At 33.9% G+C, this 26057-nt stretch overlaps 1 protein-coding gene across 8 annotated transcripts in view; it reads left to right on the top strand.

The window, feature by feature from the left end:
• The window catches only part of LRRIQ1 (leucine rich repeats and IQ motif containing 1), a 103157-nt gene that overhangs the window by 53061 nt on the left and 24039 nt on the right, over window positions 1-26057 (top strand). For 7 of the 8 annotated variants that reach the window (XR_011678593.1, XR_011678592.1, XM_071423329.1 and 4 more), the window contains 4 exons: window positions 218-342; window positions 954-1049; window positions 1384-1469; window positions 11091-11192. Coding sequence is in view for 6 of the 8 variants with exons in the window: in XM_071423329.1 (XP_071279430.1) it covers window positions 218-342; window positions 954-1049; window positions 1384-1469; window positions 11091-11192 (409 nt within the window). In the remaining 2 variants the exon portion in view is untranslated. Of the gene's footprint in view, window positions 1-217; window positions 343-953; window positions 1050-1383; window positions 1470-11090; window positions 11193-14522; window positions 17233-26057 lie in introns of those variants that run through there. The other variant, XM_071423332.1, reaches the window with a different exon arrangement.

Here is a 26057-nt window from a genome sequence, read left to right as displayed (position 1 = left end):
AAAATGTATAATTTATTGTATTTGGGGATATATGAAACTAAAGTCCCCTTTTTGTCCTATTCAGTTAGTTGAAAGTAAGGCCTGTAATGGGCATATCCCCATTAAGAATCCTTTTAGTTATAGTGATAAACTCTGCAAACCCTAGTGAAGATTTTCCTGCATATTTTAAACTCAAACTGATGGGGACAATCAGCTGCATTCCTTTTCTTTCTCTTAGAAGTTTTCTAGGCCTTCAGATTCCAGTGAGCATTCAAATAGTTTGCCATTAGCACCACAAGAAGTTTGGCAGTGTGCTAACAGACCACATTCATACTCAGCAGAAAAATTCCGTTTTCATAGCAGGTAAGTTAAATTATATTGTTTTAAACTGTATTTAGTTCATTTGGATTTGACAAAAATAAAAAGGAGAAGAAGCAGCTATTTTCTGATGCTACTTTTTTGTCACTTTTTGTCAATGTCATATTATTGTAGTTAAAATGTATTTACTTTCTAAAACCAAATGTATTAAATTTGATTGTTATTTTTCATTGACTACTATAATTAGGAATATAAGAATATATATGTGTAGTTTTATTTATTTAGGTTTGACTATAAATTATAAAACTTCTATTTTTTCACATATGTTATGAAATAGATGTTGAAATAGAGATCTTTAAGACTAGATAAAGATTAAAAGGGATTTCTTAAACAGCTGCATTCTATGAAAGGACTGAAATATGCTTCAAGTAATTGAAATGTAAACATTTCAAATTGATGGCAGACTTTTATTACTCTCCAAGATAAAACCTTCATGGAGTATTAAAATGGATTTTTTTGGTATCATTTCCAAGCTTCAAAAGTGCCTTTAAAACACACAAACAAGTTGCAGAATAAAAAAGGCTGCAAAATAGTGTAATCCCAGACCCTTTCTTATTTACTTACTTTTCAGTACAGCTCTTATACTTTGTTTCCAGGGCAGGGAAGGAAACAATGTCACAGCTTTCTAACTGTAAAGAAAAAAAGGAGGTTTTATTTGTGTCAGAAAAAGAAGAGAAAATATCAGAAGAATGGTATGTTAAGCTCTTTTATTTACACAGTGACTTCCAAGAATAGGTATTGTATAGTTGGCTGTTGTTGCTTACTCTTTTTTAAGTGCCACTTTTGAAGAATCTCTGTTTTCTACCAAAGTAAAAATTATTGTAATTATTTTTGTGTCTAGGAAACTATCATAATAAGTTGCAATAATGTAATGTTAAGATAGGAATTGCAGCTATCTCTGTAACTCAGTACTGTGGATCAGTACTACACACCAGTATTCTTTTTGAAAAGTGTATTATACAATAATATGCAGCTGGTGTAACATAATACATGTGAAATATTTAGTAAGCTATTTTCTTCCCTTAGGGGTTTTAAGGATATTTCTACTGCACAGCTAATGCTGAAGAGGGCCCATAAAATGAAACCTAAAAAATACAGTAATAAAAGTTTAGGTAAGTCAACAGTTAAAATAATGGTTATATTGATGTAATTTTTCCATTCTTAAAATAGTATTTCTCTTTCAAAAACTTTGCTTGTACAACATTAAAACATTAATTTGAATAAAGGTGGAGTCTGATTCAGTAAAACCAACTAAGTTTAAATCAGCATATTTAGATTTTAAAAATATTCTACTGGATTTTGAAGTTGAATATTTGACAGCTATGGTAAGCAGAAATTTTATTTCTTCCTGTTCATGTATCTCGTCTTCTAGATGCAGAATTTGTATTTCTGCATTTTGTGTTTCTTGTATTTTCTTCTTGAGAAAATCTAAGATTAAAAATTTTGACTTACGCAAGAACTATTTATGAAAACAACAGTTTGATGTATTTGAAAGTACATAATTAAATTTTTAAAATTATATATTTACTGTGGAAATAGATAACACTTATCCAGCTTCTCATCCAATTGTGTTCTGGTTCTTCTCAGATACTTCTAATGTCAATGAACCTTTCTTAGAGGTTGTTAATATGAGATGCTAGTAGAAATGTTGCTGAAATATATTAATAAACATATTAGTCAAATACTGATAGTACAAGAAACATTTAAGACCCTAGGTGACAATAGGACCTAACACTAAATGGTATTTAGAAAATGCACCCTTATTTACTTATATTTTGTATCACAAGCAACACTCTTCTGCATAACTTTGCAAAACTCTTCTGTATTAAGTGTTGAAAATATTGAAAGATGTTTTGCTTTTTGAAGGGAAAAAAAACAGCCTACAGATATATCTAGATAACATTTTTTTTCTGTAATTTTTTTCTGCTTTAAATATCAAAACTATGACTAAGACTAAATAGGATAACAATTATCTATAATTTTAAAAAATAATAAAAAGGATAGGTGAAAAAAAGACATGTAATCTGCAAATCATGCTTTGTGGAAATGAGAGTATATGGATAAGAAGTTAAAGTTAATATTTTGAAATCTTCATAGCTTCCCATGGTGCCCTGCCATCTTACCTTATTAAAAAAAAAAAGTAATAAGTGTCTGGTGTGCAGCTGAGGTTTTTTATATATATTCCATTTTTGGGCCTCTCTATAATTTTAAATTAATAAAACTTATTAAGTTATATCTTCTTTTCTCCATATGCTGTCTGTCTTATGTTAGTAATTAATCCAGTCAGTGATGTCGGATTGAGCATATCAAATTTGCTGTCCTATTTTTGTTGTAGTTCTAATGGATTTCATGGGTATGTTTATGTTCACTTTGTTCAGATTATTCAACATGATGTATGGGTGTTGAGCTTTTTAATGTAGTGCTTGGAATATTCTCAAAGTACATTGCTAGTTTTAAAAAAAATTGAAAAACCTTTTGCCCAATGTTTTTATAGTTTCAAATTTTCTCCTCTTGACACATAGAATTTTTTTGTCTTTCTGACTATTACATCAAGCACAAAAATAACCTGTGTATATAATTTGCCTGTATGAGTTTCTCTGTCAGTCATTAAAATCACAGGGTTTTTTCAGATGAATGGAAAGCATACTTTCCAGTATCAATAAATGTGGCTGAAAATATTTCACTCCATCCCTTTTCAGTAAAAAGGTTATCTAGCTGACTATTCTTTCTCATACAGCACACTTACTGGTTCCTTCCTTGGTCTGTAAGGAAATTATTAATGGAAATTGATAATGGAAATTATCGATCAAAACAAGTATTTTCCTTTTTAATTGATCTTAAAGCTATGATCTTATACTAAAAAAAAATTATCCTGATCAAATATTCTCAAGTGAAAAGAATCTCTACATATATAATTATGTTTTCCATCAGGTACATTCTCTGAAAGAGGAGAGAGTAAATCAGGGTCTTTTTGAGGGTCTGGTGGAAGAGAGGGACTTTTCAGCATTTAAATTAGAGTGGATACACCTTATCCTGAGGCTAGCCAGCTCCAGATCAGGACACTGTAACCAGACCCATTAGGCTGCCAGTATCTTTCCTAGTTCTCTGTGTGGTACAGCTCGTGCTAGGTTACTTTTAGCAATTTCAGTGTAACTGGGGAGAGACAGTTCACACACTGAAGCAATTGCTTTGAGTTTAACCCCACTGAAGCAGGAATTACAAAAGATATTTGACTACTTCTAATATTCAAAAGCAGATTGAAATTCATCTGAATAAGTAGATGTCAACATTGTCTTTTAATGTTCCCATAGAAGTTACCATCCTATTGCCTTCATCTCCGCTGAAATGAAGTTCATTTATCTTGTACTTAGTGCTATGCATATGGAGAGTTGTAGGATTTCAGTTTAGCAATACTATTTCTGTTCTTTCTTTTGAATTTCAGGTCTTCAGTGTTATAATTACAACTGTTTCCTTTTTAGATTTCTAATTGAAAGTAGCTGAAGTATGCTAACTACAAGAAAATAAGTTTGTTGAGATGAACATTCTTACCCACTAGAAAGTAGGCAACCAGCAGCCACTTAGAAATCGGAATTATAAGGTATAAAGAAGCAATTTTTGATCTTATACCTACTTACACATCTGACTTAGAAGTAAAACTTCAAGCTTTGAGAAAATGCAAAGCAACAACAACTCTAAAGATTCTAGATACAAATAAATTATAAGCTCTTCACATTAAACCTGTAGCTTTTATGTTGAGATTGCAGTATAATCCCAAACATCTTTTCTATGCTATTGATCATTGGGTGTAAAGATCTCATTACTTGCAGGTAATGATAAGGTAATGATGCATCCTATTGGAACAAATTACCTATCAGAGTATGTTGTCTGGTTCCATATGCTGTCAAAGTCCTTTGTCTTAGATGTGAGATTAACAAATGCAAAGTGTTAAACCAGTTTGCATTATCAGAGAGTTATACAGTTGCTTTTTAATATTTTCAAGACATCTGCTCTGTTGGAACCTGGACTGGACAGCCTTGAACATCTTTGATCCTTAATATATTCAGGTGTGGAAATTTATTCCTTTTTATTTTCTTATAAAATACTTGTCTTCTGCTAGTGCAGCAGTGATGGTATCCATTTGATAATTATAGAAGTCCAGATCTGAGTTAGTCATCTGCATTGTTTTATGGAAAGAAATTTCCTCTTAAAATGTGATTCAAAACCAGGCTATTTGAGTCTCACTGTAAAAGCACTTATAGTTCTCCACTGCCTAGGCTCAAGTACAAAGTTAAACTCTAGATATGTAGAAGTAACTGAGAAGTATCTTATCTCATTTGTCTCGCCACATATCTTCTCAGTAAAGAAAAAAGTATGGCAAATACTAGCAAGTGCACTGGATTTGTATTGTATTGCAAGGGAGAGAGAGCTTAAAGTAGCATAGCCTTATCATCAGGGCTTGGAACACAAGCCGTATGAAGAACGACTGAGGGAGCTGGGGTTGTTCAGCCTGGAGAAAAGGAGACTCAGAGGTGACCTTATCACTCTCTTCAGCTTCCTGAAGGGTGACTGTGGTGAGCTGGGGGTTGGTCTCTTTCTCCAGGCAACAACAGACAGAACAAGAGGACACAGTCTCAAGCTGTGCCAAGGGAGATACAGGCTAGAATTAAGGAGGAAGTTTTTCACAGAAAGAGTGGTCAAATACTGGAATCATCTACCCAGGGAGGTGGTGGAGTCACCATCCCTGGATGTGTTTAAAAAAAGACTGGATGTGGCACTTGGTGCCATGATCTAGTTGAGGGGTTAGAACATGGGTTGGACTCGATGATCTTAAAGGCCTCTTCCAACCTAGAAATTCTGTGGTTCTGTGATTCTGTGAGTGATTCAGGCAAGACTTATATTGCAGCAGACCAGTCCCACCAGCTAATGGCCTTAAGGCCTGTATGCCCTAACCCACTGATGTTATGTATGCTTGTTTAATGTTGTTGAAGAAAGTTATACCCTGCATTTTACTGATATGAAATGTATGCTGTGTCTGCTTCAACTGTTTTTACTATATATTAAGATAATACAAAAAGTGTGGGCAAGAAACCAGAATATTTGAAGCCAAGTAAAACTGGAATAATGTCAGAAATATTCCTGTTAACCTGGGCGCATAATATTCTATAGAGATTCTACTTCAAAATCTAAATACAGCAGTCGTTATTGCACCTCACAGTGCTGTGACTCATAAAAATCTTAGCTTCCTAAAGATGTCTTGGCACAATAGTACCACATTTCTTGCTTAACTTGGAATTTCCCTCATCCTGTGGATTTTATATTAGCCTCTCTGTTAACTTCTTTTTCTTCTAAGATGGCTGAAAGCTTGTCTCTCCTACACTGGTGTATTACTTCTTGCTTAATCTTTTCCTCTCGAGAAAAAGTTCTCTTATCAGTGGATCAGGCCCAGACAGCATGAGTTTAGAAAAAGCAGGTCCTGCTTTGTGGCCAGCCTGATCTCATTTTATGACCAGGTGACTCACCTGCTGGATGAGGAAAAGGTTGTGGATGTTTTTTACCTGGACTTCAGTAAAGCCTTTGATACTTTCTCCCAGAGCATTCTCCTGGAGAAGCTGGCTTGGACAGGTGCACTCTTTGCTGGGTTAAAAACTGTCTGGGTGGCCAGGCCCACAGAGCAGTAGTGAATGGTGCTCCATCCAGTTGGCAGCTGGTTGCTAGTGGGGTTCCCCAGAGCTCAGTCTTGGGGCTGGACCTCTTCCATCTCTTAATTGATGATCATGGGTGGGGGTGGGGGTGCAGAATCAAAGGCAGCCTCAGTAAATTTGCTTAGATGACACTAAATTTATCTGCTGGAGGGCAGAAAGGCTCTGCAGAGGGATCTGGACATGCTGGATTGATGGGCCAAGGCCAGTTGCATGAGGTTCTACAAGGGTGCTGAAGTGCTGGGTCCTGCACTTGGATCACAACAACTCCAGGCAGCGCTGCAGGTTTAGGAAACAGTGACTGGAGAGCAGCCCAAAGGAAAAGGACCTGGGGATACTCATTGACAGCAGCTGAACATGAGCCAGCTGTGCCCAGGTGGCCGAGAAGGCCAATGGCATCCTGGCCTGGATAAGCAATAGTGTGGCCAGCAGGAGCAGGGCAGGGATTGTCCCCTTGTACTTGGCACAGGTGAGGCCACACCTTGAGTCCTGTGTCTGGTTCTGGGCCCTTCACTGCAAGAAGGACATTGAGGTGCTGGAGAATGCCCAGAGAAGGGCAACAAGGCTGGGAAGGGTCTGGAGCACAAGTGCTGTGAGGAGTGGCTGAGGGAGCTGGGGTTGTTTAGCCTGGAGGAGAGGAACCTTAGAGGAGACCTTACTGCTCTGCACAACTGCCTGAAAGGAGGATGTAGCCAGGTGGGTGTTGGTCTCTTCTCCCAAGCAACCAACATCAGAACAGGAGGAAATGGCCTCAAGCAGTGCCAGGGGAGGTTCAGGAAGAATTTTTTTCACTGGAAGTGTAGTTAAGCATTGGAACAGGCTGCCCAGGGAGATGGTAGAGTCACCATCCCTGGAAGTGTTCAGGAAATGACTGGATATGGTGCTTAGTGCTGTGCTTTAGTTGGCATGGTGATGTTTAGTCAAACGTTGTACTTATGATCTTGGAGGTCTTTTCCAACCTTAATGGTTCTAGGATTCTATGGTAATACTTGATGCCACATAGGTAGGAAAAAAAAATTTAAAAAAGTAAAAAGCAGCTGAAGTGGACCTTGATCACTAGAATCAGAACACAATGATAAAGATATTTCATAGATGTCAGCCAATATTTTTCATTTGAGTTTAGAATTTTAAACAGCAATTCAATACTAGTTAAAAAATGAAATAAAAACCAGTAAAAGACTCAACCCACTTTCCTCAAATACACAACCCCAAAACAGATAATTCGTCTTAACAGTCAGAATGAAATTTGTGGCATATTATTGTTCCTTATTACACATTACATGAATGACTATTGATCTACATTTTCTTAGTAACTGAAAAAAAGCTACTTTTGTTGTGATTGTCAGTTCTGCATAGAAGTATCTTCTGAGAACTCCAACCATGGATGAGTTTGAGTTCTAATTGCTATGCCATTATGGAACAAAATCTGGTCTTTCTTCCAAATGAATTTACAGTATAGATAAGCATCTGTTGCTGTGTACAACTTTGTCTTATCATCTCTTTAAAGTTGTCACATTATGTTTTCCTAATTACAGGTATTGCACAACAAAAAATAATTGCATATATTTTAATTTTTCAGTTTCATGTATTAACAAGAAGCTTAGGAATGTGGTGTCAATCAGGCAGTAACTACTCCTTCCATATTATCTCCATAACATATCTTGTGTTTGTCCAGCTTAACTTCGCTATTTGGAGGCAGCCAAGGAATGTACATTAAATTACCTCCCCGGTTTCTAGATTGAGAGCACAGATCATCATCTGATAAGCGGCATTTAAATGAGTATGCCTGAATCCAGGAAGATATTTCTATGATTTTGAACTATTGGACTCTTTCACAGTTCTCTGTGTGAAATCTAAAACATTTGATTGCTCATCATCAAAGCATACATGCAGTTCATTTCCCTAGCTCACTCAGAGACTGAGAAGCACTAGTATTATGAAGTAATCTATGTAATATTGCTTACATTTGGGACTAGATAAAGAAAAGGACTCATTTTTAATAACAGAAGAGCTGTAGGCAATGGTTGAGGTGATCCAGGTATGTACAAATTCAAGTAGTCTGGCACTGTTAAATCCATGTAGATTCTTTAAGTTATTTTGCAAAGATTCAAAGATAAATCTTCTGATGGAAATCTCTTAGAAGAACAATTTCCATTATTTGCCCTTCTTCCCAGTTCATGGAAGACTTTGCTCTTGATATCTTTGTGCACAAATAAAAGTTTGAGAGATTGAACTTGGGAGTAATAACTCTGAGTGACTTCACCAAAAATCTTTAATATAGGTTAACTTTGGACTTGGTGCTTTCATAGAATTGGGTGGGAGGTTGGTAAGGAAAGATGATATTTTTTAAAACATTTTGGAGCAATGTCAATAAACCCACGTAGGAAAAAATATATTATTTCAGGAATTATTTTAAATTAATCAAAATTAGTTTGGAAATTTTCAAATTTGCATTTTGTCTTAAGAAGTTTTATATGATTTTGTCGATTTCTCTTTGGTCTTTTATTGAAGAAAGACACTGGTTTTTGGAACTAACATAAAGCTGGAAGAAGTTAGAAATCTTTTTTGTCAACGCTGTATGCTAGATGTTGGAAAATTTACAATTATAAAAAATTGTATTTGTACATTTTTATCTGTGTGCAGGATGTGGATGTCCATGTATCTTAGAGCTATACCTCAGACAATAATAATTCATGCTTAAAATATTTTTAATAACTTCTATTATCTAAAATTTCAAGGAGAACTTTTAAAGTATAGTGTAATACAATTTCAAGGTATTTTAGTCACAAGTCTTACTGTGATTCACTATCCCAAAAATTTGCTACCCTGATGAACACCAGTCTGATACAAATTTTTTTTAGTTGGAAGGCTACTTTATCCATTTATACAGAGTGAAAGGATCTACAAACCTGGCAATACAGTTTGTAAATTAACTTATCCTATTATCAGAGTCATTCTAATAATCCACCTTTGAAACTAATGGACCTAATAATTATTTATTTTGCTTCTTGGATAGTTTCATTGAATTTAGCTAGTGAAAATGAGTTAAAATTTCTCTAAATATGACATCCTCTGGGTTAATCTGAAAGCTATAATCATCCTACAACCACATGAGAGAGTCTCTTAGCCTCTGGGTTAATCTGAAAGCTATAATCATCCTACAACCACATGAGAGAGTCTCTTAGCCAATTTGAGATAACAAATTGTAAGGTAACACTGATTCTGCTTTGAGAAGAAGGCATGACCTAATTTACTCCCTCCCCACATGCCACCATGCCTTCAACAGTCAAGTGTGCTGCTTTGTGAGAGGTTAGCACCATTAAGAACATTCTGTCAACCACATGCTGCTGCAGTGTGGGCTGACCAAGAACACTGTAACATCTTAACGTGTTTTGCCAATGCATTATCTCTTAGAGCACCACACCCCATTAGAGATCTTCTCCAGGCTTGTAATTGATCTTCCCATTCTCTGGGAAAAAGCTGGGCTCTTAGGATTCCTTTATGTACCATTAGTTTGTAATTGAAGTGTCTACTACTGCTGTAGACGGCTAGTCAAAACCACATTTACAAATTGTTGTTAAAATTCATAAGTTGCTCACCATCTTAACAGGATATTCTGGTCATTCAGAAATAAGAAAACTGACAAACAAGAAAGATATTTACTTTGCTGCAGTACTGTCATGGTCTTACAAACTCTTTCACTAAACACTAATAAGATCAAGTAAGGGACTCAAAATGAAGCGCGAGACGTAACTAGTAATTTCAGTGTATTACGTCTGAATGCTCTTTGAGTCCTTCTATAACCTGTTTTTCTGCTCTGTCTGCTCTGGCAGTGTCTCACATATTCATTTTTGCTACATGCAAATTCTTTGAGAAAATTTAGATTGCCATTTCTACTTTCTTGATAAGCTCCATTGCTTTTTTTCTCCTCGTTACTAATTTCTACCCTTTTCGAACAGTTTTTAGTCATCTTTGTAGACAAGCTTCTTCTGCCTCATTGTTTCTCATATATTTCTGAGAGTGGATCTATCTGTTTGGGCTACTGTGTTGTTGTTAAACATATTTCTTTTATCTTTTCTTTGGCATTCTGTGAATCATAGTACCTTGCTCCACGGCACACCTACAGAGCTCTTTATACTTTGCTCATCATTGTGTGTCTGCTTTTGTTTCTACATTCTTTTCAGTCCCTATTTTCTTTAGTATTATCACTGGTTTATTCTGCATTGTGCCCACAATTTTCACATTCCTTCTGATGCACTGTTTCCCTTAAACTCTGACTTTCCTCTTATGCCTAGCAAAAAATTCTTCCTTCAAATTGTAAATAATATGTGTAAATCATTTCTCCCAACTTGTGTGGTTTTGCATCAGTGTAGCTTTTGTTAATTAAACTCTTTTTTTTTGCCAGTCTAGGAACATGTCTTATACAGATTTATATGCAATTATCTGCTCATCTTTACCTCTTTGCAAACTTTTAAAAGTAACAGTTAATAAGATTTCATACTTCAGCATGTGGACTTCTGGGGTATTTTTTAATTTCAATGTTTTAATTTCAATTAGGATGGAAGATGGAGGAAGACTAGGTTATTATCTAAAAGCCTAACCTCAAAAAATAAGCTGGCCCCTGTTAACATTTTTTAGGTGTAAATGTCTTAATTTAGATTGCTGAATCATTCTGACCCAAAGCTCTTAGAAACACTGCTTGATATGTACTCTGTTAATATTTCTGCTTTAATTTCAAGCTTAAAATCCAGATTTTTAAAAAATAATTTCTGCAAATAGATGCTTCAGTTTATTTTTAACTTGTAGATGAGTGAGCTGAAAGATCAACAGTGTTAAAACTGCAAAACAATGACTTTGATTCTCAGTTGCATGTGTATTTATATGGCTTTATTTTAGAAAGTGTAATCCTTTGTGAATATAAAACCTACTTTTAAAAGTATTTTCATTTATTAAGTGGCTAAAAGGTGAAAAACTGCTTGAAGGAATGAATGAGCCTGGTCTGACCTTTGATTTTAACTTGTTCTTGTCATCTAGACCCAGCTGTGCGACTGGCGTTGTTCAAAAACAATGAAAATAAACATCTCTCTGTGAAACCACCAGGGAAGACACAGCCTATAAGTGCTGGACACTTTGAAGGTATGAACAAGTATTTCATTTTATGCATATAAGCATATATGTTTTGCAATGTCTTTTAAACCGGCTTACTCAAAATATAAAATAGTATGTGCAAATAGAAAAAGGCAGAAGTTTAAGGAACTTGTCTGTTCCTCAAGTCACAGCAGTGAAACATTTCAATTTAAATTCATTGCAGAGAGCAAGAGGTGCTCCTACACCCTAATTTATAGGGAGATGGAGGCTAACTTATTTATTTATTGTTTTATTATTAAATCTTCATCATGAAAATGTCAAAGCATGTCAGAGAGATATAAAATACAAAGTACTAGAATAAAACTTCATAAATGAAATATCACTTCAAATTCTTCATTAAATTGCTACATTTTCCGAAGCTAGACATTAATTCCTAAAAATCCTTAGCATGTTTTTTGGAAAGTACTTTCATAAATATTCCCCAGAAATTCACCATTTGACAGAAGGAAAGAACATTCATCATGTAAATATTAAATTCTTTTCCATAAATATTTAAATACTGATGTAGCTTTTTTACTGTTGAAATTCATGTTAAAACACTCCTTGATTTCTGTACAATTAAAGTAAGTCCAAGTCTATTTAAAATGCCCTTGTTGTAAAAAGACAATCATCTCCAGAGACATTTTTATATTGTTTTGATTCTTTTTGCTACTAAATGGTGTACTCAGAAAGTTCTCACCTCTATATTTTTATCTTTTCCAAAAACATCGTCATATGCTATCTGATCTATTCCTAGTTTCACAAAGTAAAACTACAAATACTGTATTAACATTCACTGTGTGAGGATAAAAATTAGAACATGTCTGAGACAGGTGTGAAATAAATCTGAGTCAACATGAATTGCAATTCGGTCAATTAACTCAGCTGTATGGAAGCCTAGATTTGCCTCATGAGTCCACGCTCAAATTTGTTCAGAAACAATTCTTGGTAAATTCTGAAGAGGAAATATTTTTGCACTATTATTTGCCTTGGATCCAAGCATGAATTTACCTTGACTAAAGAAAGTCTGTGTGTACTGCACCTGACTGAGCATTTCCCAGTATCTCATATATGTTTCTGTGGCATATGCTTATATACATCAGAGTGTGTCATATGCTGAAGAAACAGGACAGGCAGGCTGCCTGTGAAAAAGTGAATGTTCAGTAGAAACAACTGTAAGAATGCTCAAAACCATGTCAGAGTTAAGCCTGAATACAAGTTTAGAACCCTAAAGTCAGTGTAGGTTTAGGCTAGCTTTCCTGCCACCAGTTTATTTCTTCCTGCCTGAAAAAAACATTTCCCTTTGTTTTGAAAAGCTGATGTACACATTCTAAATATTACTGAAGTTACTTTTTGAATTGATGGAGAGAAGGTACCAAGGCAGATTGGATATCAAAAGGCAAGCGTAGTGGTGGTGCTCTTAATTATCTTTCATTTCAAGGACCATTTTACTCCTCTAGCAGGCTAATAAACAGAAACTTTTTTTTCACCACTCATTGCTGCTCACATGTAGTCTGCTGAGCTTTCAAAACAAGGAATACTTTTCTGCTTGAACAGTATAGAAATTTGTCCTTCTACCAGAGGCACTGCTACTTCATACATTTTGTTCAGAAAATTCTAGGTTGAAAGAGCATTTATTTATATGTATGTGAGGTATCATCAGACAGAACTAGGAGTTTCTAAATTTAGAATTAGTAACACTTTGCACATGCATAGTAACTTCACAGAGTTGTGTTATCAGAGATGTCTTCTCTTGTTTCCCATTTCCCCTCTTACCTTTTAAGTGTTTCTTCCTCTTTTGCCAGCAATAGATCTCTTTGGGTCTGTTCAGTCATTGGAATTCTTTCTGTAACAAGAAGGTGGAATGTTTGCACTCTGTATCCATAAATCTTGTGGTCATTGTATTTTAATTCAATAGAACCCAGACCTGTCCTTTATGTGGTGGAAATAAACTTCCTCCATTCAAGACCTTTGACTTTCACAGACTTGTAGTGGGTAGAAAATTTGAACTCCAAACCATCTTCTTTATAAACAATTAAATAAAAAAAGCACATTCTATATATTCCTTCTTTATTTCTTTAAATTGGGAAATGGAAGGGAGAAGTCAACATCAACAGAAAAACAGCAAGTACACACGTGTTATCTGTTAAATAACAGAATCACTACTTTTGAAAGGGGATGCCCTAGGAAGTAAAACAATTAGAACAGTTTTAAATTTTAAAGCTGGAACACATCATGGTAATGAATATTTAAGAAGAAATCTAGTTAAAATGAATGATGAATGTTTTTTGTCTTCATTGTGGTTTTGTGTGTAAGACTACAAAGAAAACAAAAACTAATAAAAGCATAAGAGATATAAAAATAGTGAAAAGAAATGAGGTTAATATCTGATGATTTTTTTTCCCTGAGATTATTGTTCTGTCATAATTTTCCTTCTTGTTTTCCTGCTACAAAAGTTTTGATAAGCTGAGATGCAATATGCTGTTAACAAATTTTGAAAACTTGTGCATAACTTTAATCCCATAGGATAACGCACACATCTCTAAGTTGACATACATGTTGTTGGAAAATATATTTTCAAAACTGGATTTATTTATTCATAAATATTAAAAATTTATTCATAAATTTTTATTAAATTTCGGATGAGTCATCCCGCTTTGCTCACTGATGTTAGACGAATACCCACCAGGGACCATTGTTTCACATCTGAATCACAGCAGCACACAGAATTTAGTCAGAAATAAACCCCTTTGTAATACAAACACCATGCCAATGGCATGAGGAGATACTATTCTCACAGACAAGAGCTTGCCATTTAAAAATACAAGCAGCATGTGAAGGAAGAAACCAATCAATGAATGCAATTCAGTGCATTACTGTATGTGTCAATAAATCTGTCAATATATCTGTGTCTGTATGTGTCAATGTATTTACATACAGTACGTGTGTCTGTACTCACAGAAATATATAAGCATATGCCAGGAGTATAAGTAGATAAAGTAATTCAATAAATGTAGTACTTATGACTTTTTATTTGTATATTTTCAAAGGAAAGTAAATTATGAACAATTACTGTCTGGTGTAATTACTAGCATCAACATGCATTTTGTAATCCTTATACTTTCTGTCAGATGCAGTTTCGGTTTCTTTAAAATTAATTTAATGCACATGGTCATTGTACTGTAGATATATTAAAACTATTAGTTTAATAAAAATATATTTGAATCTTTTCTGTGACTTTAACTTGAGTAGGTTGTAAAGTGAACCATAGAATATGCAAGTATAAATATGTATTTACTGTTTCTCATAACAAATTATACCCTGATCAAAAACCTGAAGAAAGATGAAAGCCTGACTTGAAGTACTCCTGATGATTTGCTGGACGTTTCCTGGGACTGTGTATATTACCCTGCTCTCTTTAGAGAGATAAGGTTATGCTTCCATCACGGTTGTTGAGTTTCATTTAGTGTCAGGTAGCTGACAAACAAAATATGCCTTCTTTAATGAATATTCTAGTTCAATGAATGTTCTTGAGATATTTTTGTGGTTTGTAGATGGTGACATTTCAAAGGTCTCAAAATTTTGGAAACTTTATAAGGCACATAGATAATTGTCATAATTTCGTATTTTGCATCAAAGCATATTTTTTAGAAAGCTTTATGACTACTTGTGCACTTTTTGTCTGGAGGCTATTTCAGTTGTTAATTTAATGTAAAATAGTCTTGACTGTTTTGGGTATAGTACATCAAGAACTGAAGGAAAAATCTATCCTTGACTCCTCTTGGGAAGTTCCAATTAGTCCTGGCTGACCATGTAACAGAGCATCTCTGCCATCTGTGGGTCTGTAATTACAGGATCTGTAATTTGACTTGCATAGAGGAAGGGTATTTTTCTAGCCAACAGTGTGAATACTTAGTCCCAGTACAGCAGCTGAGAACTGAAGAATGAGCCCTAAGGCCAAGCACATTTTTTTGCTACAAGCTTTGCAAACCATGTGTGTCTTTTTGGGTCCTCTTTAATCCAGTTTCCTCAATGGTTTTGGTGGGTTATCCAAATAGTTTTTGTTCAGTGGATTGGGAAGCTGAATTCCAATCTGTAGAGCAAGCTGGAAGAATGCAGGAGATCAGATGAAAATCCATTCAAACTATCCAAGTATTATTTGGATATGATTTACTTTATTTCACAGGTTGTGCTCTATTTAATTTCATAGACTGTGCTGTATTTAATTTTGTAGGTTAGGTGAATTATTTACATATATACTATATTTTTAGTCATATCCATATCCATCAGTAACACATCTATACCATACACTTCAAAGTGAAAACAGTGCAATGTGACTTCACCCAAAAAAGTGAACAATGATTTATGCCTGGAGGTTTAACTATATAAAAAAATGCACTTGGCTGTGTTGACAAGATATGTTTGCTGTAGTTTGGGAACCTGTAGTTCTACTTGGCAGTACTGTATTTCCTGTCATTTTATGCTCATGGTGACCAAGGAAAATGCAATGGGTATAGTGTTAAGACTGATTTCACCAATACAAATTTGATAATGAATAGATTATGCTTTCTCAGGTGACTTTTAATTGTGCCAATATTTATTTATTTCTGTAGAAATTGTCAGTTGAAATAACATTTATTTTCCAAGAATAAGATGTAAAGTCAGCTTGTGATTATGTCATATGATTTGAAGATAAATATCATGGGAACCACTTAGTCATCTGTTTTCCAGATTTATAATAGTTCCTAATTATGAAACTCCTTATAGTCTCAAGTGGAAATTATTGCAAAACATTCTTATAGATTATTATTACTAGTGATAATTGAAAGTGCAAATGTGAGACTTTGGAAAGTTGGAATTTAAGGTTGGCTAATTCTGAGAGTTCATTAAAATATTGTTGCACTTGTTCAACATAGTTTCTTAGATTTTCTGTATTATAAGATATGAATACATTTTTTAAAAAATTATGTATGACATTTAATAGAATTTGTATTGATTCAAATCACTGATGCTTGACAAATCACATCTACATGACAGTTAAGAGAAGGTACTGAGTCTGGAATGCTAGTATTCATCTTTATATGGGCTTTAAATGTTCTGGTTTTTGTTATTTAAGAGCATGTAAAAAGACATTGAACGGTAAGTGAAAATTTGTGTTAGTTGTTTTCATCTTTTAGAAATCAGCTCTTTTTATTTGAGAATATTAATGGCATCAGTTCCCAGGAATCACGGTGTTTGCAAACATCTATTTCTAAAGTAAGTTGTATTTTATTGATCTGTTGTCTCAAAAGGATTAATAACCACATTTGAAATCTGGGCTTGCTGTAATTCTATGAATTGAATTGCCATGTTTACAGTAAACTGTAACTGTTGCATATCTCCCAGGCTCTAAATTTGTATGCCACATTAGGGAAGCAGTTTCTAATCCATACAGCACTGACAAAAATGACAAAATAATGCATTTTCAGAGAATGTAAGATCTGTCCTGAAATGTAATGAAAATGTGTTACAGAAATCTGCAGTGCAGGAGGGGTTGTATCTTTTGAATTCATAATTCTAGGGCTTTGTTTCTTATTATTTAGTTTGAGCTCACACAACAGAACTCTTGCAATGAAATATTTTCTCATTTTAAGGAATTAATGGCTCTCCACCAGCCCTTCAACATGTAAAATGAGTAGGTTACTTGTGTCCAGTACATCCAAAAAGAGCCAGGATAAAATAAACATAAGGAGTTGGATATCTTGGAAAAAATCTGTCATGGGTTTGGGTTAATCATCTCCAGAAGAAATTCAACTTGATGCCTGAAATGTAAGACTTCTTGGAGAAAGCAGTAAAGCCTGAGGCAGTGTTGATCTGAAGGAGTGCTCTCCATGGGTCAGAGCTGCTCTGCTGGCAGAGTGCAAACCCAGTTCACAACAGCGGTACGCTGAAAACTTGTAAAGGACTGCAGGGGCCTTACAGTGCACGCACTCAAGCTTCAGTTACATAGTTCTACTGGTCCAGTTTCTTATTATAAAATAAAACTGAAAAATAAAATCTGTGCCTAATTTTCTAGCCTCCTGTCTGTCAATGATAGTGTAGGATTTTTTCAGTATTCGTGGAATGAAGCAATCCTGAAATTATGTTTAAAAATAAATATGTAAAACATAATTTATGTGGGTTTATGCAGTGCACTTCAGTGTCTGAGTATTTATAAATGATCTAGACATATGAAAGTTTTATTAATATTCTTGCTTTTCACTTTCAATTACCAAAAAAAAATAACAACAAACCCAAAAAAAACCTAAAAAAAACCCACCAAAAACCCCCCACACTTTATTTGCCTGAAGTTCCTGGATAGGAGGTACTTGCCATAGATACATACCAGCTAATATTATAAATTCTTATTGTGGTTCTAGTGTTCAGAGTTCTATATTCATATATTCAATGTTTCTGACCACATATTTCACCTGCTTGTGTACTTTCTCTTTGTTCCTGAGTCTGCTTTTTTGCAGACTATTGTAATTTGTGGTAGCATAAGGATTTTATTAGAGTATCAGATATGAATGTGGTCTCTAACCTAGAGAGCATGTTTGTTTGTTCCAATAAACTTCCAAAACTAGGATTTTCTACACTGTATAGGTGGTTACCTGCGCTTTCATAACATATTAATTTGCTAGTTTTTATCAACCTAAAAGAAACTGCACCTAAAATAAAGGAAAAAAAAAATCTTACTCTTCTTTTGCTAATAGCTACCCAGTGATGACTACAGTAGGAGAGAGATTTCACCCAAAATGTCATCAGAGGTGGAGAACTACTTCTTCTTCTTGTTGAATAAGATGATATAATAGTTCAGATAGTTTTATTTGCATCTCCTTCAATTTTGCCTTTCTTTTTTCTCCTCTTCTTGATATTTTATGTCCAAAATGTTTGTAGTGTGACATTTGCATCTCAGCCAGTGTAAATATAAACAGGTTGATTCCACATTCAGATCCGCAGCTTTTAGTACTGCATAAGGCAATCATTTTAGATGAATAGATCCCTGAGTACCAAAGCATTTCAAATCCTTTTTCATTTGACCATTCAGTGACCTGATAACTATTTCCTGTCCCTAAGTAAGGTCATGACCCAGGTCTTAGAGTGCAAAAGACAGATAATTTTAGCAACAAGTTAAATCCAAATGGATTTGGTTGGAGGGGGTAAGGGAGAAGAGGTTTGGTTAATTTCCTTTAAAATAAAGTGTTACAAAAATTGTATTTAGCAGGTCCTGTTAAAAGTAATTACTGAATTTGTTGCTGTCATGTTTGGATGCCTGGGGACTGCAGTCAATATTGGGGTGGTTTGTTTATTTGCTTTGCTTTTACTGGACAGTACCCAATACATTTTTTTACACTTCAAAAAACAATTGCTAATGAAGAGGTCATTAAAAGTGCATATTCAGATATATTCAAAGAGCTTTCCAAAATGTTTGTTTCAAATACTAAAATCATATTACTATGCACATGGTTTTTAAACATAGGCCACGGACTCTGTCTGTAAAAGTGTCACGAATGTTACATTGCACAGATGTTCCTCTTGCAAAAGAATTTCCATTTGGTATGATGAGATGAATAAGGAATATAATGTAGCCTTAGAAATATTTTATAGGTACAAATCTTGCTTCAATTGGAATCTATGGCACATTTTAAATCACAATTAAAGGAATGTTTCCTGTAGCTATAGATTTAAATAATTTCATTATTCTAAGCACTTTCAGAGGTGAAATAAAGGAAAGCCTTCACACCAGAGCTATTAATTAATTTGAAAATATAATTTATTAAAATTTCCTTTAAAGAAATTTCTTTTTTTCCTATTCTATAATGGGAACTATGGTGTTGTGTAGAATTAGTATTATTAATGAGGTCAGAAATCTATAGCATTCCAAAGAGGCCATTTTCACAAGTTTAATATTAAACACACATTGAATTATCTTTCTGTTTTTATAACTAATAATGTTGTTGTTCAGATACATTTTTCAAACAAAATATCAAAACAACACTCGAAAATTGAAATAGAGGAATTTAAAATTTTATGCTGTTCAATACTAACTCTTAGAGCAAAGTTCTATAGCTTTTATAGATTTCATATAATACAGAATTGAATGTGCTGTGGACCTACCTAATTTTACAAGGAATTCCAAGTAACTCAAGTATTTTAATGAAAATATACAATCATGCAGCTATACCTATGTAACTTTTATGTTGTATTATTTCTGTAATGTAAATTTTCCTACTTCATAACTTTGCAGTTCAATTCTTATCAAAAAATGTTAGCAATTTCTGGAAGTTCATAGGTTTGTGCTAGTTTGATGTATTCACTGCAAATATTTTATCTGGCTTGTGAGTATAAAAAAGTTAGAAGTACTGAATTTTGTAGTTATATATTTTTTTTCATAGTGGTAAGAAAGGCTGCATTTCAAGACAGTATTTTTGAATACAATTTTGTTTACATGACATCCTAGAATTTTTCTCTCTTTTCAGGTTTATTGTCAGGTTCCCAATCCAACATGGTTGGATTGTAACTTCATAAATTAGCACATTTATAGAATGTTGTAGATAACCCAGTACAGACAACGAGATAAGGAAATCCAAGTAGCCAGGCAAAAGAATTTCATTTTCATAGTCATCATTAAATAAGTTCATTATGATTAACTGTATTTTTCAATGGTTTCTAATTGCACATTGAGCATCAGGCTTACTAAGACCCTAACTGTGGAAAGATATTTCTCTAAAACACATGCACGCTTTTATTTTCTGATAAGCAGCAAGCTCACCAGTTTTCACTTTATGAAGAGAGCAGTGATATCTCTTATGAAAGATAGAATGCGACTTTTAAAAAGGAGGAATTTAAACTCTACTGTGTATTTTTAAGTTAAATTTACTGAGTATTTACTTTAGTACCTGATGTATATTTTGTAATTGAGAAATTAGCAGTGAATGTAAAAAGAAAGGAAGCTATGTGCCAGTAAGCCAGAAAGTTCTGATTTAACCTACCAATGACCTGGCTTTGTTTGTTCAGATGACAGTTCTAAAAGTGTGCAGAGAATATTCCCTTTTAATACAGTTATTTGCCGCAAGCCGTGACCTCACTGCCTGTCGGGGAGCAGGTCTGAATTGGCCCTTTCTCTGATATCGTGACATTGCTTCTGTTGCCTCGATTGTGACCTCTGATTGCATGATACCCCTGAGAGTTCAATTTAATAAGCGTGACTCCTGACTCTTAGCCAGGTCTGCCTTTTAGGTTTTGTCAGACTCTACTTGTAGTCTGGTCTACATATGCTAAAACACTGCATAGGCTGTCATCATCCTGTGTGAGTTGTGTGCACTGAATTCAAAATTCTCTTTCAAACGTCTCTCATTTATTGCAAATGCAAATGTTTATAAAGTCTTTCTTGGAATAAATTTTAGAAGTTGTTTCTTTCACATGTATGGCTGCTTGGGATTTTTGGGTTTTATATCTTTGTAGAGATAGTTACTAACTCTTTCACTAAATTACTAAGCATGTGTGTTATCCATGCATCATACTAATTTCTTTCTTCAAAATTTTGTTTCCCCTATGAGAGTTCTATATTCTTATGACTTTCCATAAAATATGTTTGTTCAATATAGAAATATTCGGGGCAAATCTCTTTTTCTCATTATATAATTAGTACAGTCACACAACAAGGCAGTACTAATGAGCGCTCAGAGCACTGTAAGGTGTAGTGACCCAGGACCAGTCAGGTGAAAGCTGAAGAATCTGTTTGGAATCCAGGAGAAGGTGAGTAGAATTAAAACATTTTAAATACCATTGAAAATAAGTTATCTTGGGTTTAGTGACAATTTTGCTATATCATTGCATTCTTTTCTCCTGTTTTCCTCCTCTTCTAGCCAGAATGCTGAAGAAGAGTCTGTTCTGAGACCTGGATGCCTTGAGGGTGATGATGCTATTCAGATATTTCTCCAGTTTTAGTGGCCCTTGGTGCATTCACTGAACCAGAATATGGAGAAGTTTAAAGATTGAAAGAAAGTTTCAAGAACTGTGGTACAAGTTACAGACGAGTTTCTCTATTTACTTACATGCATTTTCTGTATTCTCATTGCAGATATGTACCCATTTTCCTAGCCTCTGTATCAGTACCCATAACTTAGTGCTTCTAAAAAAATATCATTTCAGAAGAGCAGAAAAATCTTGCTGAACAAAATAATGCTTTGAGCTTACTTTTATAGTTACATTAAAATTTTTCTGTAAATATTACCATTTAATACTTCTTTATTTCTTCAAGTACTTTAAAGAATTCTGTTAACCTTTTCAATGAGATTAATTTTTATTAAAATTGTTTATTTTGTATGAAAACTATATTAGGATCTTTCTTATAAAATAAGTTCTATATGAGGCAGAAAGTATTTTCTGCCTTATATAGAACTTATACCCTTCTGGGGGTATTTTCTTCTTCCACTCAAACTTGGCAATGATATTCTATTCCTTCTTCAAGACAGTGACTGTTTACAGTCAAGTAAAATCAAGTAAAATCTCGGTTTGGCCAGGTTTTTGGGTTTGTTTTTTTTTTGGTTTTTTTTTTTTCGTTTTTGGTTTTTTTTGTTGTTGTTGTTGTTGTTGCTGTTGGGTTTTTTTAAAATTGGTACACAAATTCTCATGTAAGATTATGTAATTTTTATAACTCAATTTATTCTCTAAGGTTTTAAAAGTCATAATATAATCATCTCTTTCCTTCTCCTGGAGTAAATAGTGTAAGATTAGCTACTGAATTTCCTTAATCTTAAGTGAGGGTTTGCCTACCTAATTGAAATTTATGGGATTTCACTCCCTCTCTGGATCAGAGCTTAATGCTCTGTAAATTCCTGTGCTATTGGCAGGAGATTAGATCATCAGCTGCAAACAAGCAAAGTTACAAGTGAACAACTATTTTGACCTGTTGGTAGACAACTGGTAAAACAAATTACACTTTAAAATTAATTAGTTATGGCTGTCTCAAAAGCTATTGCAAATATAAACAGAATGCAGATGAGGCAACTTCACCTATTTGGAGTCATCGTATTTAGGTTGTTCCCTCCTTTTCAAACAAATTTTATATATATGTATGTAGAAATACATATGTAAAGACAGTGAGTAGGAGAGTTTAGATGAAAAGTAGCAAGTAGGTAGCAAGTTTAGATGAAAAGTTTAGTAAAAAGAAATTAATTTAAACACACCTACAATAAGCATAAACCGATTAAACTCTAGATTAGGGACAGTTAAATTATGTTCACAAATAGAACTGGGGGGGTTGTGTTCATCTTCCCACTAAAAAGGAATTTGAATGAAGTTCTAAACAAAATTCTGTAAAAGAACGGGAGGAGTCAGATGTAATTTATTCCTTTTTCAACTGATTTGTTCATTCAGTAGGTAAATCATTCAAACCTTCTCTGCATGGATAGAGAAAACCTGTGCCATTGTAACTATAACTGATCCAAAATCAATATAAGTCAGTTCCATACCTGGGGATATGTGTTTATTTCTCTATAATTATACACAGTGTTTCGATTCTTGTTTGTTTTCATGTGTTTACCAGCTGAAAATCACAGTTTAATTAATGAAGAAATCTATACAAATACTAAGCTCTTTGAGACATATGTATTGATAATTAACCTAGGGCAACTCATAGGCAAATTGTGGTTTTCTTCTGCTTTTTTTTTCTGACCTTCTTTACAAATTGAAGGGTTTTGTTTTTTGGTTTGTTTTTTTTTTTCATAGATCTACAAGACACTGGAATTTCATATTTATTGTCATCCATGAAGTATCAACCAATTAAATATAACTCAATAAGAAGAATTAGTACTTTTATGTCTGTATTTATTTATAGACACTCAGAAGTTTATTGTTTATGGTTGTTTTTAAGCTGGATATAAATATATAAGAATTACGCACAATTGGGGATTAACTAATTTTAGATGTAGAGTCTTAAGAAAATGAAAAGACTCTGAGTCTGAGACTTTTTTCCACTTAATTCCATGAACATTAAATCAAGTCTTGTTTATACAATGTTTGGCATAATGATAGGTCTGATCTTCAATATTACCTCTTGGTTTTGCTATGAAGTAAACTAAACAGCAGCCTTGCACTCAGTGTAGACTTTGTGTGTGTATTTGACAATGGAGAATAGTTCTGCTGTTACACATTACTTGTGCTGACGGAGCTGTGAATTGCTGTCACAGTATGTTCATCAAATACCAATAGGTATTTCAAGTCAGCATCAGAAATTGACCCAGAAATAGTTCTGCTCAAACAAAACAAAACCCTTTTAAATAGAAAAATATATAATATCTTGATCCATCAGATATATATTAAGTATAGGGTATAGATAGAATGGATAATCAATCCAGAGGCTTTCATAACTAAACAACATATTAACATTAGTGCAATAATTTCATTAATTCACTTTCAGTGTTGCTCTGCAATAAGTACCAATTGTGCATGATCATGCATGGTACTTCAGTACATCGTATGTGTTGATGAGCAAGAGTTCTTAAAACAAGTTCTTCTATTATTCAGATAACTTTCTAGGAAAAATGTGTATTCTCAAGAGTAAATATAATAAAGACTTTTTTCAAATGAAAATTCTGAATCTGTTACATGAAATTACATGTTTTAATTATTCATAGAATGTATGAGACAATTATTAATATCATGTAAGTCAGCTTTACTGACTAAATTCATGCCGTTCCCGAGTAATGACAGTTTTTTTGTTCCTTTTAATACTTAGCATATATATCTTCTTGTCACATAGAAGCCTCCAGTTTTTATTTTGAACAAAAGTTTTGTTGGATTTGAATTTTTCAGTTCCTTTCTTGTACTTTTAATATCTTCACTACAAACAAAACCTACCCTAATGGTTGTCACACTCAATAAAATTGATTGTATTGTGTAGGTTTTGCCCTCTCTGTAGTGAACAACATAGTAGTTAGACCTCCTGCACTCTTATAAAATGTTCCTTTGTACTTGTTATTTTGAGAATTCCTTTGGAAGATCTTATGTCTTAAATAATTTTACTTGGTTTATTGAATTTAGGGAAAGATACTTCTCTGGTTTGGACTACATATAAAGTGATATCTCTTCTTGCTTGGAAATACTGTTTCATCACTGAGCAAAAAAGCACTTTTGTTGAAGTTCTTTATTGCTTCTGTCATTTAATTTTAAGAAGTGGGAATGGATAGAAATAAAATCTATCAAAATATTCTGTAAAAAAGGGGATTTTATGTTATGCATCTCTTATTTTTCTCCTCAACAGTAAAAATTCCTCTATTCAGTAGAGAACATCCATCATTCAGGGGTTTATTAGTTCCCAAAGTTTATGAAAAAAAATAGAGATAGGGTATGTATTAGGCAGATTTGAAACTTCAGACAAGAAACTATGTGAGAGTGTAGGCACTAAGGATAAACAAAATAGGCTCAATCTACCTCCATCTTAGTTGTACCTTACATTTACTCATGGATAACTAAGCATTGAAATGCTGAACATGCTATTTCAAAATCGTTTTTACTCCTCTTGATTTCTTCAGTTCCTCAAGAGCCATGACTATCCAAAGAACTCTTGGTAACTCTTGGCTGTGCTCCAGACTCACTTCTCAGCAGTGCTGTTGATGAAATTTGCCTGTGCAGAGTGGCTGAAGTGGGTTCTGTATAACATAACACTGTGTTCATAGAAGACTACACAAAAGAATAATGTGCAAGTGTGGTATAGCACTGTCAAGTCTTTCATGTTCTTTTTGAATTTATCAATGTCTGAGTGGATCCTGAAGCATGCTGATTGCAGGTAGTAGTTTACATCAGGAACTCTTTTCTTTCTCTGCATGTGGATGGCATATCACCTCTGTAGCTTCTTAATTTTTGGTTTTGGCAGGGATGTTTTGGGGGTTTTTTTAAGAACCAGCTTAGTTTTTCAAACATAAAGCAATTCGATATTCAAACAGTCATAAATCAGCAAAAAAATTTGAAATGAAGAGTGTCTTGTAAGACAACTTCCTGTGCATACCAGGTGAAATAGTTTTCTCAGTTTATACATCAATGAAGAAAAGTGTCATCGGTCTTAGGAAATATCACAACGTGAAATTGCTCTTTGTTACAAAGAAAATTACAGAAGATAAATAAGAAATTGTATTTAATGTAAATAGAGTACAGAAAGTGATAACAACCCATAAAAATTGCAAGAGTTGGTCAGTTTGGAAGGAACAGTGTTTAATGATGTCTTGATGTCAGTGCTAGGAAAATGAGTGTTATGAAGCAATTCAAATGGAAGCATGAAATAAAAACCATGTTACATGAAGAGTAGAAGATGTGAGCATTTTAGTATAGAGTGGTTTGCATTGTATTTGTATGATCAGAGGGTTGCAGTAGAAGTTAAGTAATCAGGAGATCCTGGAAGAAGTTCTTTGATATTACTGGAATATGAATAGAGAGAGAGAAATGACTTCAAAATTATGTGTTTTAAAAGTACACCATTGAGGATGAAAAAGACTTAGATTTGCCTCAATGTGGGAGAAAGAAAATGTTGAGTTTAAACTGTAAGCTAGGGACAGATAAATAGTAGTGGTGTATTCTGTAGGGGCAGGAACATGTAGCAAAACAGAAAATAATGGGAAGGTACAAGTATGAAATCCTGTTTTCCTTGAATTCAGAAGCTGAAATTTGTACTTTTTGACTGATGTAGGAATCTCAGCTAAAAGATTCTGCTTTTGCATAATCTAATAATGAGACATCAAAGAGAGAATAGAGAAAGCACAGTCTGAAATATGATAACTGCTAAAATAGAATTAACTTGTTGGGGAAGACATTAGAGAAGAAAAGGAGGTTTGTAGATCAAATAGTAATATAGTAATC

Source organism: Agelaius tricolor, unplaced genomic scaffold (assembly GCF_023055355.1).
Source record: "Agelaius tricolor isolate 1412-34295 unplaced genomic scaffold, bAgeTri1.0.p SCAF_3, whole genome shotgun sequence".
NCBI lineage: Eukaryota > Metazoa > Chordata > Aves > Passeriformes > Icteridae > Agelaius > Agelaius tricolor.
Note: the sequence above shows the minus strand (reverse complement) of the source record. Positions and strands in the feature narration are given on the sequence as shown.